This window comes from Bidens hawaiensis, unplaced genomic scaffold (genome assembly GCF_021521415.1).
Source record: "Bidens hawaiensis isolate Kalapana, Puna unplaced genomic scaffold, B.hawaiensis_p1.1 tig00010164_1, whole genome shotgun sequence".
Taxonomy (NCBI): Eukaryota; Viridiplantae; Streptophyta; class Magnoliopsida; order Asterales; family Asteraceae; genus Bidens; species Bidens hawaiensis.
Window position 1 is genome coordinate 344,476 of NW_027491770.1, and position 13,930 is coordinate 358,405.

The 13,930-nt window shown below is 33.0% G+C and overlaps 2 protein-coding genes across 2 annotated transcripts; both read left to right on the forward strand.

The window, feature by feature from the left end:
* Positions 1–1,050: 1,050 nt before the first annotated feature.
* On the forward strand, positions 1,051–2,702 carry LOC143534419 (uncharacterized). Its single transcript, XM_077028918.1, has 4 exons — positions 1,051–1,170; positions 1,335–1,440; positions 1,592–1,748; positions 2,405–2,702. Exons 1-4 carry the CDS (start codon positions 1,058–1,060, stop codon positions 2,638–2,640), a joined length of 612 nt encoding a protein of 203 aa, XP_076885033.1. The 5' UTR covers positions 1,051–1,057; the 3' UTR covers positions 2,641–2,702.
* Positions 2,703–5,804: 3,102 nt separating this feature from the next.
* Positions 5,805–8,846, forward strand: LOC143534430 (calmodulin-binding protein 60 C-like). Its single transcript, XM_077028926.1, has 6 exons — positions 5,805–5,950; positions 6,475–6,550; positions 6,884–6,942; positions 7,126–7,619; positions 7,772–7,932; positions 7,979–8,846. The coding sequence occupies exons 1-6, from the start codon at positions 5,805–5,807 to the stop codon at positions 8,474–8,476; spliced, it is 1,434 nt and encodes a 477-aa protein (XP_076885041.1). The 3' UTR covers positions 8,477–8,846.
* The last annotated feature ends 5,084 nt before the right edge of the window (positions 8,847–13,930 follow it).

Below are 13,930 nucleotides of genomic sequence, written 5' to 3' on the forward strand. Positions count from 1 at the left end.
TAACTTCAACATGAAAAGGTTAAAATAAATTTAATATTAGCTTAAATAAAGATTTTTTTAACGGAAGAGAATCTCACGTGTAAACATACCGTGTTCGGGGCTATGTCTATAGGCAACTCATCGACTGCAGTGACACCATACCCCCTGATCAGTGTAGAATCGGTAAACCCTCGCCCATGTATGGTTCGACCCCATGATTTTACCCCTGATTCACTCAAATGCCCGTCGAATCGGTCTGGGCCAAAATCGAACATGTGCCTCCTATATGGATAGGGTTGTTCATGAGCCGAGCTGAACTGAGCGAAGGCTTGCTCGTTGCTTGGCTCGTTTACAACCGAACTGAATGACTGAAATTCGAGTCGAGCGAAAATCGAAACGAGCCAAAATCGAATCAAGCATTTTTTGATCGAACATCGAGCGATTTTCGAGCATTATTTATTTCTTTTTCACTCTAAAAATTTCAATAAGAAACAAGTTTGAATGCTAAATAATGCATTTCAAATTAGTAGTTTTTAGACAAGTGTGTAATATATTGTAAATTCTTATAAGAAATAAGTTTGAAGTGAGATATATAATGAATATGTAAACAAACATTTAATATTCTGAAAACTTGAATAGCACAAATAAGCTATAAAATTGACGAAATAGGAAAAATTTTAAAGGGTTTAAAAATTGCAACTTATATTTTATGCGTGTTGTCCGTATATTAATATATTTGTTCATATATAATTATATATATATATATATATATATATATATATATATATATATATATATATATATATATAATAAATTAAAAATATTCGAGCCGAATCGGACCAAATCAAGCAGATGCATGGCTCGTTTACAAACCGAATCAACCAGAGCGGCTTGTTTACAATTGAGGAAAAAAAACAAGCAAGCGAGCATTCTCCAAATGAATGGCGAGCTCCCATTAAACCCGGGAAATCTTATAAAAAATAAAAATAGAAAATAGAAAAAGAAGAAAGTATAAAACCCTGAAAAACATAAGCAGCGGCGTTAGGTTATTATTATTATTCATTCACCGGCGGCGGCGATGGAGGTGGAAGTCGGCGATGAGGGCGTACAATCACATCATCACCATCATATTAAGAAGAGGGCTCTTAAGAACAAAGCCCTCTCTGTTTCCTTCAATGAAAAGGACCTCAGGTATCCATCCATCCATTAATAAAAAATACACTGATTACTACTACTCGAATATTGTTTATTTATTTGATTTAAAAGTATGCATTGGAACCGTTCCCCTTTTAGCTATTTTATTGTTTCCATGTTTTCTTTCCTACAGTCTAATTGTTAAATGATGCATTGTATAGTGATTTCGTGACCGGATTTCACAAACGAAAGAAGAAGAGACGAAAGGAAGCACAAAATCAGCAACAGGAAGCCTTACGCCGCAAACGCATTGAGTTGCGCAAGAAGGTACCGCTTTCATGTCCTTCTATATGTATACGCATATGCATATGCATATGCATATAATTAGAAAACTTATTACCATGAAATTAATCCAGTCTCATGTTTTGTAGTCTGTCATTAAAATTAATGCGTTCTTGATTTTCTACTTTATTTGCAGAGAAAACTAGACAGAGAGTATGTTTTGTATGGTGGAGCTCCACCTGGTCAAGATGGTCAACCTAATGAGAATGATGAATTCAATGAAGAAGAAGAGCAAGACAACATTGATGATGATAATAGTGATGATAATGATGATGATCCAACATCAGTTTCTGGTACGTGCACAGGTTGTGTTTTTACAGTTAAGTTTGAAGCTTTCAAGAAGGTTTTAAGTGACTAAGATGTGTTGCTTGATGACATACAAAGCAAATGACATCAAACATTAGAGGTGGAAAGTGGGCTGGTTGCATAACGGGTCTAAAGGGGTCCTATGAGTCGGGTAGATGTTTTTTAGATATTAGAAAAATGCATTTTGACAATAATATGGGTTGAAATTTTTACGAATTGACCTGCTATATGTAAACAGAGTCAAAATTGTCACTCTTTATTGACTCGTTTGACCTGTTAAAGATAAACGTAATCCAAATTGACCCGTTAAATCATAAAATGGGTCAAATTTGGCATGTTTAAACTTGACTTTTTTCACCCGTTAAAGATCAACATTATCCAAATTGACCCGTTGATCATTAAACGGGTTAAAAATTGTCACGCCTAAATTTGATTGGTATGTTCTTATAATACCATCATATTATATAAAATTGTTTTGACTTGTAATCAAATACCATAAATGCCCTCCAAGAAATTCTATGCAAAAAGCCCTTTGTATTGGGGCAGAAGCCTATCATTCTTTTCCTGTCAGGGTAAAATGGGCATTTTACCATTTTGCAATGGTTTTTTAGCCTCATCTGAATTATCTTTTTGTTGACTGTAGGAACAAAAGTGTATGACACTGGTAATGTCAAGGTCATGGTGACAACAAGTGAGATCTCTCGTGAGGACGACACTGTTGAAATACCCAAATTGCCCCTAGGTTCGGAAAAGAAGTCGAATTTGCAAGTGATAAAGAAGAAACCTTTCAAGAAAGTTGAGAGAAGACGATCTCGCCCAAAGACCTTAACTAAACGGGATAAAAGAAAGGGCAAGAATAAGGTTGAAAAGAGGCGCTAAAGTTTTATACTTTTTTCAAAATTTATCGTTTGTAACTTTGAATTGGTTAAAAATGACTCGAGTTGTATTCAGAGTACTACTATTTTGCATAGGTTACAAGATTTGTGCATTTTTTTTGTTATTGCTTATGTTAAGTTGATGACAAAAGAGATTTCTTGTTTCGGGCAGTTGTGCAATAGTGCACTTGTACATTATGCATTAACAGTTGTCCATAGAATAGAGTTGGTAGGTTTCCAAGTTTCGAGTTGGCGGGTTAAATTTATCAACCCTACCTCGACCTATATAGCTAGAGGTGCATAAACCGAGTATTTTCAGGAACCGGAACCGGGTAGGAACCGGTTCCAGGTATAGTCAACAAAAGTCCAAACCGGGTCCGGGTAGGGACCGATTCCGGGTATAGTTAGGTATTTGGCCGGGTTTTCTAGGTTTTTTTTCGGGTTTTGAGTAGGGTAGGGTTGGGGTTTGACTGAGTATTGGTGGTACCAGTTCCACCGGGTCCGGGTCGGTTCCAGTTTCGGGTACGGGAGAAACCCAAAGTCCGGTCTGTACCTGCGAATAGGGTCAGGTAGGAGCCGTTGGGTAGGGTCTGGAACCTGTTTTTTTGTGCACCTCTAATATAGCTATTTGTGTGGTGTCATGTCGAACCCACTTAAAATCATGTCGTGTTTCAGATTGACTCGTTTTATGTTCAAGTACTAATACGGGTGCTACATAGGGATTTGGTTACACTTTTGACAATTAATTATTCCATTTATGAACCCTTTTTATAAATTTTGTTATTTTAGTATTTATTTTTCATTCACAATTAGTTTCACTTTTATATTTAACTAGAGATGGATTAAGCAATGAAATAATTGGAGAATAGCCAAAAAGGAAAATAAATTTCACTTTCAGAATATTCAACTATGAGGTTTTATCACTTTTCAATTTCAAAATCAAAATAATAACCTTTTTAAGAAAAACTCTTAAGTAGGTTAACATGTCAATCTACTTTTTAACTGGTTGTGTTCAGGATGACTTATTGACTTAATTTTTAGACAAGTTGTGTTCATATTGACCTGCTTAAAGAAATGGATAACGTCGACCAACCCAAATCCCGTATTTTTGGTGTCATGTGAAGATTGCTGACACTAGTTTGATAGTGGTTTTTTATGCAACTTATGTCAAATACGTGACAACAAATTGCAAAAGAGTGTATGTGGTTGGGTCATCAAACTACATTCTTCAAGCATATGCTGTACAGTACGTGAAGTGGCTTCAAGCATGTTGTAAATATGTGAAGCGGGTTGTTGAGGTTTGATATTTTGATTTTTATTTTTTTTGCCACTGGCTTGAGTCAAGTTGATGTGTTAAGCAGTGTGTATCTCGTGCATTAATGATTGTACCTTTGGATGGATCATATTATGATTTATGTTTTCAGCAAAAAGTCAGAAAAGGTCAATCCTCCGAGCTCATAAGCTGATGATCCAATCTGATGCCGCCAGATAGATACATTGAATGTGTTCTTGTTTGGTTTAGCCCCTCCTCTTATACATTTATTCAATTATGGTACTCACTTTTTTCGACCTAATGGTGAAGTTATTAATAACTAACTATATGGGACTATAGTCATATTAGTCTACACTTACGGTTATATGTTTAATGTTATAGATAATTGTATCTTGTTTCTTTTAATGATATGGACGGGGTCTAGACTAAAGCTAGTATAGAGGTGGAGTATACTGTTAACGATATTATGACTTTGTTACATGTATTTTAAAAATACATGAATAACTTACACATACAACACATTAAAAAAAATTAACTTTTTTATCGTATTGTAAATGTATATTTGTAACTTTACGAATTTAATTTGATGTTGTTTAACGTTGTTTTCTGAAACCCAAAATATTACATGTATTGAAAACGTTGTTCATATAAAAAACTTCATGTTAGTCATTTACGTTGCAAGACCATCACTACGTGGTTGGTGTCACACCCTCTCTGAGGGCAGAAACGCGGGGGACGTGATGACGTCATGGATCATAGTCACTGTTTATAGAATATACAATAAATACTTCATCAAAATGCTTCTACATGTGTGTGACTCCATATGTGTTTCCAATGCTTCAATTACCTGAGAATGCATGCATAAAAACATCAACAAAAATTGTTAGTGAGTTTCACAGGTTTATATTATATCTAAAAGTATGTGTTTCTTGGACAACGAGTCAACCAATTTTTCAGACAGTTACCATGAGCTCTATGATCAAGACTTAACAGTGTTTCTATGATCGCCCCTCTTGATGTTCTAATGCGAAAAACATTGAAGACAACTATGGACAAATATCACCCGCTAGACCTCTAATCTAAGTTAGTGCGACTAACCACGGGTGGGGCATGTTACTCCCAAATAGTACTATTCATATTGACCACGTCTACAATAGTTAATGATAACAGATTCTAGGGGACTTTGATCGCATTATTGATTCAACCCATGTAACAAAATGAGACCGCGTTTCTACTCGTTTCCAAACATGTGTTTCTCCACACATTCTCCCCCAAGGTTTCAAAACAATTAAATTAAAAGGGGCCGTGAAACTCACCTGATTCTCAAACGTGCGCTAGAATATTGAAAATCCAAGTATCGTCCTACAAGTACCATATAACATGCAAGAACAATTTTTTTAGGACCAATGTTTCATTTCCGACACGTAAGTTTCATGACCGCGTTTCACCCAACTAGTTAAACGTGCTTTCAATAGTGTGTCAACTAAAATACGATGTTGGTGATAGATTTCGTGACTCTTTCAAGTCTCGTGACTATTAAATTAACAAAAATTAATTTAGAGAGGATTAACATAAATAAATCAAGTTCAAGGTGTGTACGGATAACGACCGAATTAGCGGGGTGTCACAGTTTGTATTTTAGAGCCGTCCAATGACATGCACCAACAATATGATGAGTGTCGACGGTTTGTGGTTATAAAAAAATATTTTCGTCAATGATGATTTAACCTAGTTTTGGGCATGACATTCAATTATTAGTTATTTAATTGATATTTTAGTTAACATTTGTGAAATAAAACCAAGATAGCATATGGTTAGTGCTATAATAAACCATACGCAGAGCAAAGTTGTTCATTCATGCTCGTGCATTTAACCGAGCAAATACGAAAACCTAAATGTATAAATTTGTATTTTCATGTTCTTTCATTAATAAAATATTTATTAATGAAAAGATAATGGAGAAAAGAAGATTAGATCAAAGTGGTAGTGGTGGTGATAGTGAAGAAGGTCAACCTGAAAAGAAAAGACCAGCTCTTGCTAGGTATTTTTTGAAACTTTTATTTATATATATATTTAAAAAAAAAAACTTCAGATTATTTGAAGTGGGATTTGTGTTTTGGCAAAATATTTACAGTTAATTGTTGTGCTGAATTTTTGGTTTAATCAGTAATGTTTGTCATGTGTGTTTAAGTTATTTAGTAAATGGGTTGACCTGTTTAACCCATTTGATTAAACAAGTTGACCAATCAGTTACACCAACCATTTACAATTTGCTTAACCCATTTATTACAGTCTATTTAACATGTTTATGACAACCGCCACCCCATTTCACTCATCTAGATAAACTGGTTAAACGAGTGGTGTTTGGGTTACACAACTTTAAGTGTGTTCATACTTCATATTAGGGTTGATTTCTTTTACACGAATGAACATATGGGTCGGTTCAGCGATTTAACCCATACACCATCGACACCCCTAGCCGCAGTATATTTGTTAAAACATAATTAGGTTTAATGAATATATAGTTTATTTATATAAATTGTTAAAGGGAGCATGCTTATGCAGTGTCATTGTTGAAGCTTTGAAGATGGATAGTTTGCAGAAACTTTGTTCATCATTGGAGCCAATTCTTCGAAGAGTTGTAAGTTTTTTTTCTCCCAAGTAATAATTGTAATTATTTGATGTTTCTTATGTGATATCTTGTTAACACATCAAACAAACTAATAACTGGACCTTTCATTCTAAAATTCTTATATGAATTGAAGTGTTAAGTGTACGACTGTCATTTATATATGTCGAAGGTATATGGCAACGGGTCGGGCTTTGGTAATCTCAGTCGCATACCTAATTGTAAAATTACTTCAACTACATATAGTTTCATAATATTCATAGAAGAATTTATTTGAGACATAAATTATGAAGCTAGTGTTTGATTGTATTACAATTAACTCTATTTGGTTCATTGATTAAATAGGTTAGCGAAGAAGTGGAGCGCGCCTTGGCAAAGTTGGGCCCGCCAAAACTTAGCGGAAGGTACATAATTTCTGTTTTTGCTTTGTCATGGTTGAAGGCTAATTTTGACATTTAATCTCTTGTTAAACAATGTGTAGAGTCAAAATTTGCGACTTTCACATGATAAAGGCGGTATAAGCCATTAAGAGTTCTTTTTCTTTCGGATTTTAGTTTTTAACTTTTATTTTTTGATAATTTAAACAGGGTTTCTCCCAAGCGATTAGAAGGGTCGGATGGAAGAGACTTACAACTACAATTTAAGTCCAAAATATCTGTCTCTCTTTTCATGGGAGGAAAAGTAGAAGGAGACCGTGGTGCTGCAATCCATGTGGTGTTGATCGATGCCAACACGGGTCATGTTGTGACATCTGGTCCTGAATCTTCGGTCAAACTAGAAATTGTCGTACTCGAAGGTGATTTCAATAACGAGGATGAGAAAGGATGGACTCAAGAAGAGTTTGAAACACATATGGTGAAAGAGAGAGACGGAAAACGACCACTTTTGTCGGGAGATGTACAAGTGGCGTTAAAGGAAGGTGTAGGGACTCTAGGGGAGTTGACTTTTACTGATAACTCGAGTTGGATTAGAAGTAGGAAGTTTAGACTTGGGCTTAAAGTTGCCTCAGGATACAATGAAGGGGCTCGCATACGTGAAGCCAAAACGGATGCGTTCACTGTCAAGGACCATCGTGGAGAATGTGAGTTTCTTTTCTTTTTTTTTTTAACATTAAAGGTGGCAAAATGTGTGTTTATACAAGTATATTGAGCTATTGAAATGACCATGTATAGTTTTAATTATTTTATAAATGAACGATAACGTATGTAAAGAAATCTACATTTGGATCTACAGTGTACAAGAAACACTATCCACCCGCTCTTGCGGATGAGGTTTGGAGATTGGAGAAGATTGGGAAAGATGGATCGTTTCACAAGAAGCTAAACAAAGCAGGCATTTTTATTGTAGAAGATTTTCTTCGCCTCGTAGTGAGAGATCAAAAGAAGTTGCGCAGTGTAAGATTATTATTTTTTTCTTACTTTTGATTATCTGAGGTATCAGTTCGATGCAACTTCATTTACTTTTCACAATCCCTTGATCAATGGTTCACAACAACCTCTCGGGAATGATAACAACTTACTAGCCCTTGGATTGACACAACCATCTACCCCTAATTTCCTTTCAGGCAACACCAACACATTGAATTTAAGTTCTTCATTTAGAGGATTAGACGATTACTTCCCCGAAGAAGAAATTCGTATGAGAAGTCATGAAATGCTTGAAAATGATGACATGCGGCATTTGCTTTGGTTATTCAACAATGGTCAAAGTCAAACCTCGGGCAGTCAAGTCAACGAAAGTTATTATCCGTATTCAACGGGTTATATGCCAAACACACCAAGTTTCGGGTATGGATTGGATGTGGATAAAACGCGTTCTTCTGGGAAAGCTGTGGTGGGGTGGCTTAAACTTAAGGCGGCTTTGAGGTGGGGAATCTTTATAAGGAAACAAGCGGCCGAAAGAAGGGCCCAAATAGTTGAGTTGGAAGATGACCCGTGATTCTAGTATCCGTTTTTTAAGGTAACCGTGTTTTGTTTTGGCGGTTGAACATGAAAGATACATGTGGTGTCAGGTTGACAAATAAAAGCCTGCTGTTGTGTATGGTGATAACTTCTGTTCCAGGCGGTTTCAAATGTAACATTTCAGTGTTGGACTGGAATGTTAGGGATGGTGTTTGTTGTGTCATAATCACGGTCTAAGTTTTTATGGCTCGGATAAGCGTGGAAGCCTAAGAAAAAAATCTGATTTGAGTGATATAGTGATTGATTTGGTGTGTTGTATTAGTTGTTCTTGTGTTGTGGTGCCTAAGATGTAACATAACAACCTCCTGTGTTTATGCTGTGATACAGTTTTAATAGTGAAACAAACTTTTATCTTTTAAATGTATATTTAACATTTTAGGCTCTAAATGAACTGAATGTTAAGTGAATCGTTTTTGGGTCATTCGCGCAAAGTACGTTTATGTTTGTTCATATGATAAACTACTGAACATGAGGACATTCTTATTCATATGATTAAACGAATGAACATGTATAAATGTTTCGTTTGTTCATTTGTGTTCGTGAATGTTCGTTTAAGTTTGTTAATTTACGTTCATTTATGTTGTTTCATTTATGTTTGTCTATATTTTTTTTCATCCATTTTGTATGTTCATTTGAATATTACTTTGAAACCAGTTTAATTTCCATATATAAAACCATGAGGTTGATGTATTTGTTTAATTTTGAGAGGTTTAACAGATTTTTATGCTTACTTTTAACTCTCAATGGTTTATGCTAGTGAACCGATCGATCGTCTAGAGTATTAACAAACAAACATAAGTAAGCATACGCACATTCATTTTCTTAACAAAGAAGATATACAAAAAAATTTGTTGGTTTAAGCACTCACTTGTTTATTCAATTTAAGTTAAACAAACACATTTTGTTCATTGATTTAAATAAATTATAATGATTAAAAAACAAGTTAACCAAGACTTAATTGAAATAGGGTTTTAAAGGTTCTTAAAAGCAAATGGTATATAATATGTTTACTCCAAAAAAAAGACCGATGACACGCAATTCTACCCTACCCTCAATATATATATATATATATACACACACATTAAAGGCAGATAAATTAATTGCTTGTCAAGGGAAAAAAAAAGAAACAACTAAAACAAATAACATAATGAAGCGAACGCGCATCCGAGATTTCATCTTCATCCTCATCCAAGATGTAAATCGGAGCGCGCGTTGTTGCAAAACACACGCAACACCTCTAGATGCTGAACATTTGATTATTAACAAAAGCAAAACATATCATATAACATAACTAAGGTTGTAAAAGTCACTTGGCGGACTCTAGGCGGCCGACTGTGGAGTTGGGCGTACTTGGAGTACTCGGACATGGTAAATATAAAGAAAATTAAATTTTGAAAATTATATATATGTCAAATATCATAAGTTTACTAATATTTATAACAAAATAGGTAAATATCAATATAAGTAAGATAGATGCATTTTTAAATAATAAATTGTTTCAAAAATTGCTAATAATTAATTAAAAAAATGATATTTGTTTTTTAATACTATAGAAATACGAATTGTGTTTTATTTTTTTTAAGTCCAAATTGGCCAAAGTTTACAAACTAGATGTGATTCTATTTCTGGCTGAAGTTGACCACCGTTCATCGATTCTTAGTAACTAGACTGAGTTAAAGAAACTCACCTCGGCTATATACCTTATAATGAGTATTCAGATAGTACTCGGCCTTGCAAACTTATTTTTTCTTAACATTTTACATAACTAGAGACAATAAAGACAAAACAAATAAATAAAAATAAAAATAAAAATTAAAACATTTATTGAAAGGGCTACTTACCACAAACTGCGAGAGGTGCAATCATAGAGTGAGAACTTCCTCTTACTTTCACAGACTATGCATTTTAGACATGTCTGATGGGGGGCTATAAATTGCGGGAAATAAGTGGCATGTGACGTCTAGTCTACAAAAGGAGTATTTTTGTTTTAGACGTGTAATGATTTTGTAGCTTAATATATATATATAGGGTGTAGATAAATTAAAAACTCCTTTGAGTTCTAAAAACCTTAGAAACCTTATCTGGACCATGGTTTTGGTTTGATCATTGGATGACATGATATTATGTACTCTGGTGGGGTAAATATACTATTATATTGAGTTGAGGTACATAAAGAATAAATTGGTCAAGTATTGAATTTACTTTCTCCCTCCTCTGTTATTTCACAGAGCTTTTAGTTTTGACTCATTTTTCATTTGTTCAAGTATTTTATTTCATTTAATATTTTTCTCTTCAGTATTATTATCATGTTAAAAACAATAAAATAATTACAACGTTTTATGTTTTCCTTTTCTTTTCCAAAGAAAAGAAAAAGTGAAAAACCCCATTTTAAATTTCAACTACATGCAACCTGATAAATAGAAACAACTAATGCATACATGTTCTTTTCTTTCTTTTCTTTTGCCCCCGAAAGATAATTCATATATTTTCTTTTTTAAACAAATACAATAATTATTTGTTTTTTATTTAATTTGTTTATTCTTTAATTTAGTTTAGAATTTACCATTTTAATAACTCACATCTTATTTAGTAACATTTTGATGGTAGGCTTTAAAACGTTTTCTTAAAGGCAATTTTTTTTGTCGTTTGTGGGATTTAAACCCAAGAACTCCCAAGCCTCCTAACCCAGATTGTTTAAAAACTTTGTCTTTGCCATGGACCACCAACCCATTGATGATTTAATTTTTATTTATTTGTGGTAGCTTTCTAGGTATATATTATAAGTTCTATAATTAAATTTACATATTTATCAATAATTTAACTATGCTTAGAAAGAATTTAACATTTTTTGAAGTATATAAGTACATATTTAAGGTTAGTCTATACAAATTTTAAATAAAAAGTACAATACTTTTAAAAAAGTTTACGCACTTTTTACATGTTTTACGTATTTTAATATTAAGAGCACAAATTGTTTAATAAAAAGTACAATATGTACTCTATAGTTTGTTAATTTTTATAATTTTTTAATTAAATTTACATATTTATCAATAATTTAACTATGTTTAGAAAGAATTAAACATTTTTTTAAAGTATGTAAAAACATATTAAGGTTCGATTTTACAATTTTTTAAATAAAGAGTACAATATTTTTAACAAAGTTACAATATTTTAAAATAAAGAGTACAATATTTTTAACAAAGTTACATGTTTTACATATTTCAATATTAAGAGTATAATTTTTTAATAAGCAGTACAATATTTACTCTTAAATTTTTCTAATTTTAATTAAATTCACATGTTTATTAATAATGTAACTATATTTAGAAAGAATTTCATTTTTTAAATGTATGTGAGTACATATTTAAGGTTCGTCTTCACAAAATTTAAAAAAAAAAATTAAAGAGTACAGTGTTTTTAACAAAGTTCACGTAAACATGTTTTACATATTTTAATATTAATAGTTTTTAATAAAGAGTATAATCGGTGCTCTTTAATTTGTTATTTTTACAATTTTTTAAACTAATTTTACATACTTATTAATAGTTTAACTATGTTTAGAAAGAATTCAACATTTTTTAAAGTATGTGGGTACATATTTAAGGTTCATCTTTACACATTTTTAAATAAAGAGTACAGTATTTTAGAAGAAAACATAAATATTATCTTAAAATATGTAAAAATATTTTTATATATGTACAACGTTTTTAAACTTAAAACTATAAATTTTTCAATAAATTTACATATTTTAATATAGGTAAAAATAGATTAACAAATAAATAGAAGTTACAGTAACTCCACTTTTAAAATATAAAAATACATATACGAGAGGGATAAAATAGAATATATATTTTTAAAGAGATAAAAAGAAATTAGGAATTGAGTTATGAAAGAGAGAGTGCGTTTGTTTGTTTATGACATTTGCCTTTGCCACATATATTTGCAAGAAAGAAAGAGAAATATATGATTAGAAATTACCTAAATAACCCTAAAGGTAATTGAAAAAGTTGATGGGGTAAGAAAACGTGTATCCTTGTGAACCACCAGAAGGGATTTTAGAGTTTTCTTAAGTTATGTGGGTTTTCAAATTATACATAGCCTATGTATATATGTGTGTCTATAAAATTGTCTATATTTAAAGCCCTCACGTCGCCCCCTTTCGTGCCACTAGATTGCTCGATTTAAAAATGATGACTTCTCATTGATTTAGACCTTCAATTTTCACAGGTTATGGGTACTATCCACGGGTCTCGGTACCATATTAGAAAAATGGGTTAGAACTATATCAACCGTCCTTCAATCCAAGCTCAACACCCCACAAACACTAAAATTTCATTCCCTAACGGGTTATACCATAGTCGTTGTTCTGCCTCATCTCGCCTTCTTTCAATCGGGAAACCCTAACACACATTGATATAAATCATCTACCGCAACTCTATATCCCTGCCTCCTTTCGATTTCGTTCAATTAAATGTAAACAAAGGCTCCATACTTGGATTCAAGGCTAGTACAATCCTATTGATTCGTTTTTTGCCACTAATTGATGATTTCTAACCCTAACCCAGCTTTAGCAGCCAAAAGTCCTTAACTGACCATCTTTATTCGTTTTGATCAATTTGAGGCTACTACAATGGTGTATATAATCAACGTTGTACTTCTGGTATATGAATCCAAAGCCGAGACTGTATTGATTAAGGTATTTTAGGTCTTTTACGATTCAATTTTTGAAGTTTTTTTAATTGTTTGTGGTTGTCTTTCTTGATTAAAGTTTACAAATATTGAATTTGTAATACTTGTAAATTTTTGTTAAAAGGATTTAGGGCTTATAAAGTTTGTATTTTTACCGAGACTCGATCTGGCCTTCCTCAGGGACCTCTTTGTCTTTCTTGTAAGCCTATTTGTTTAACCTACGATCCAAGACATCATAATTTATAAGTTGGAGGACCTAGATGTAAAATTTTATAACCTAAACCCTAACACTCTTCCTCACTTCCGATTGGCAGCAGCAATCCAGCCCTCCTCCTTGATTCTTGTGCAGTTCCAGCCACTCTTCGGCCATCCCAAGTCTAATTCAAGGTTGGTCTTACCCTAATACAAGTCTTTTTCACCATTAAACCCTTTGTTGAACACATTAGGATTGAGTTTTGATTATAACAGCTTCTGACAAATTCGTACTCATTTATTGTTCGGTCTGTAACTCGATGAAATTTTATTGTTTTTGATCGACTCTTATTTCCATGATGTTTTACTTTGAGTCTAGTTTCCAGAAAGGTATAATATATAATTTTTGTACGAGATTTGAATGGTTTTTATGATTTTATAAGATCGTGTGTCAAAGCTGATGCGGGGTGACGGATTCTGGTCTGTCTTCCCGACATCATAACTCTTTTTTGAAAAGTTCAAATTGGTTGGTTCCACTCCTGGAACTTCA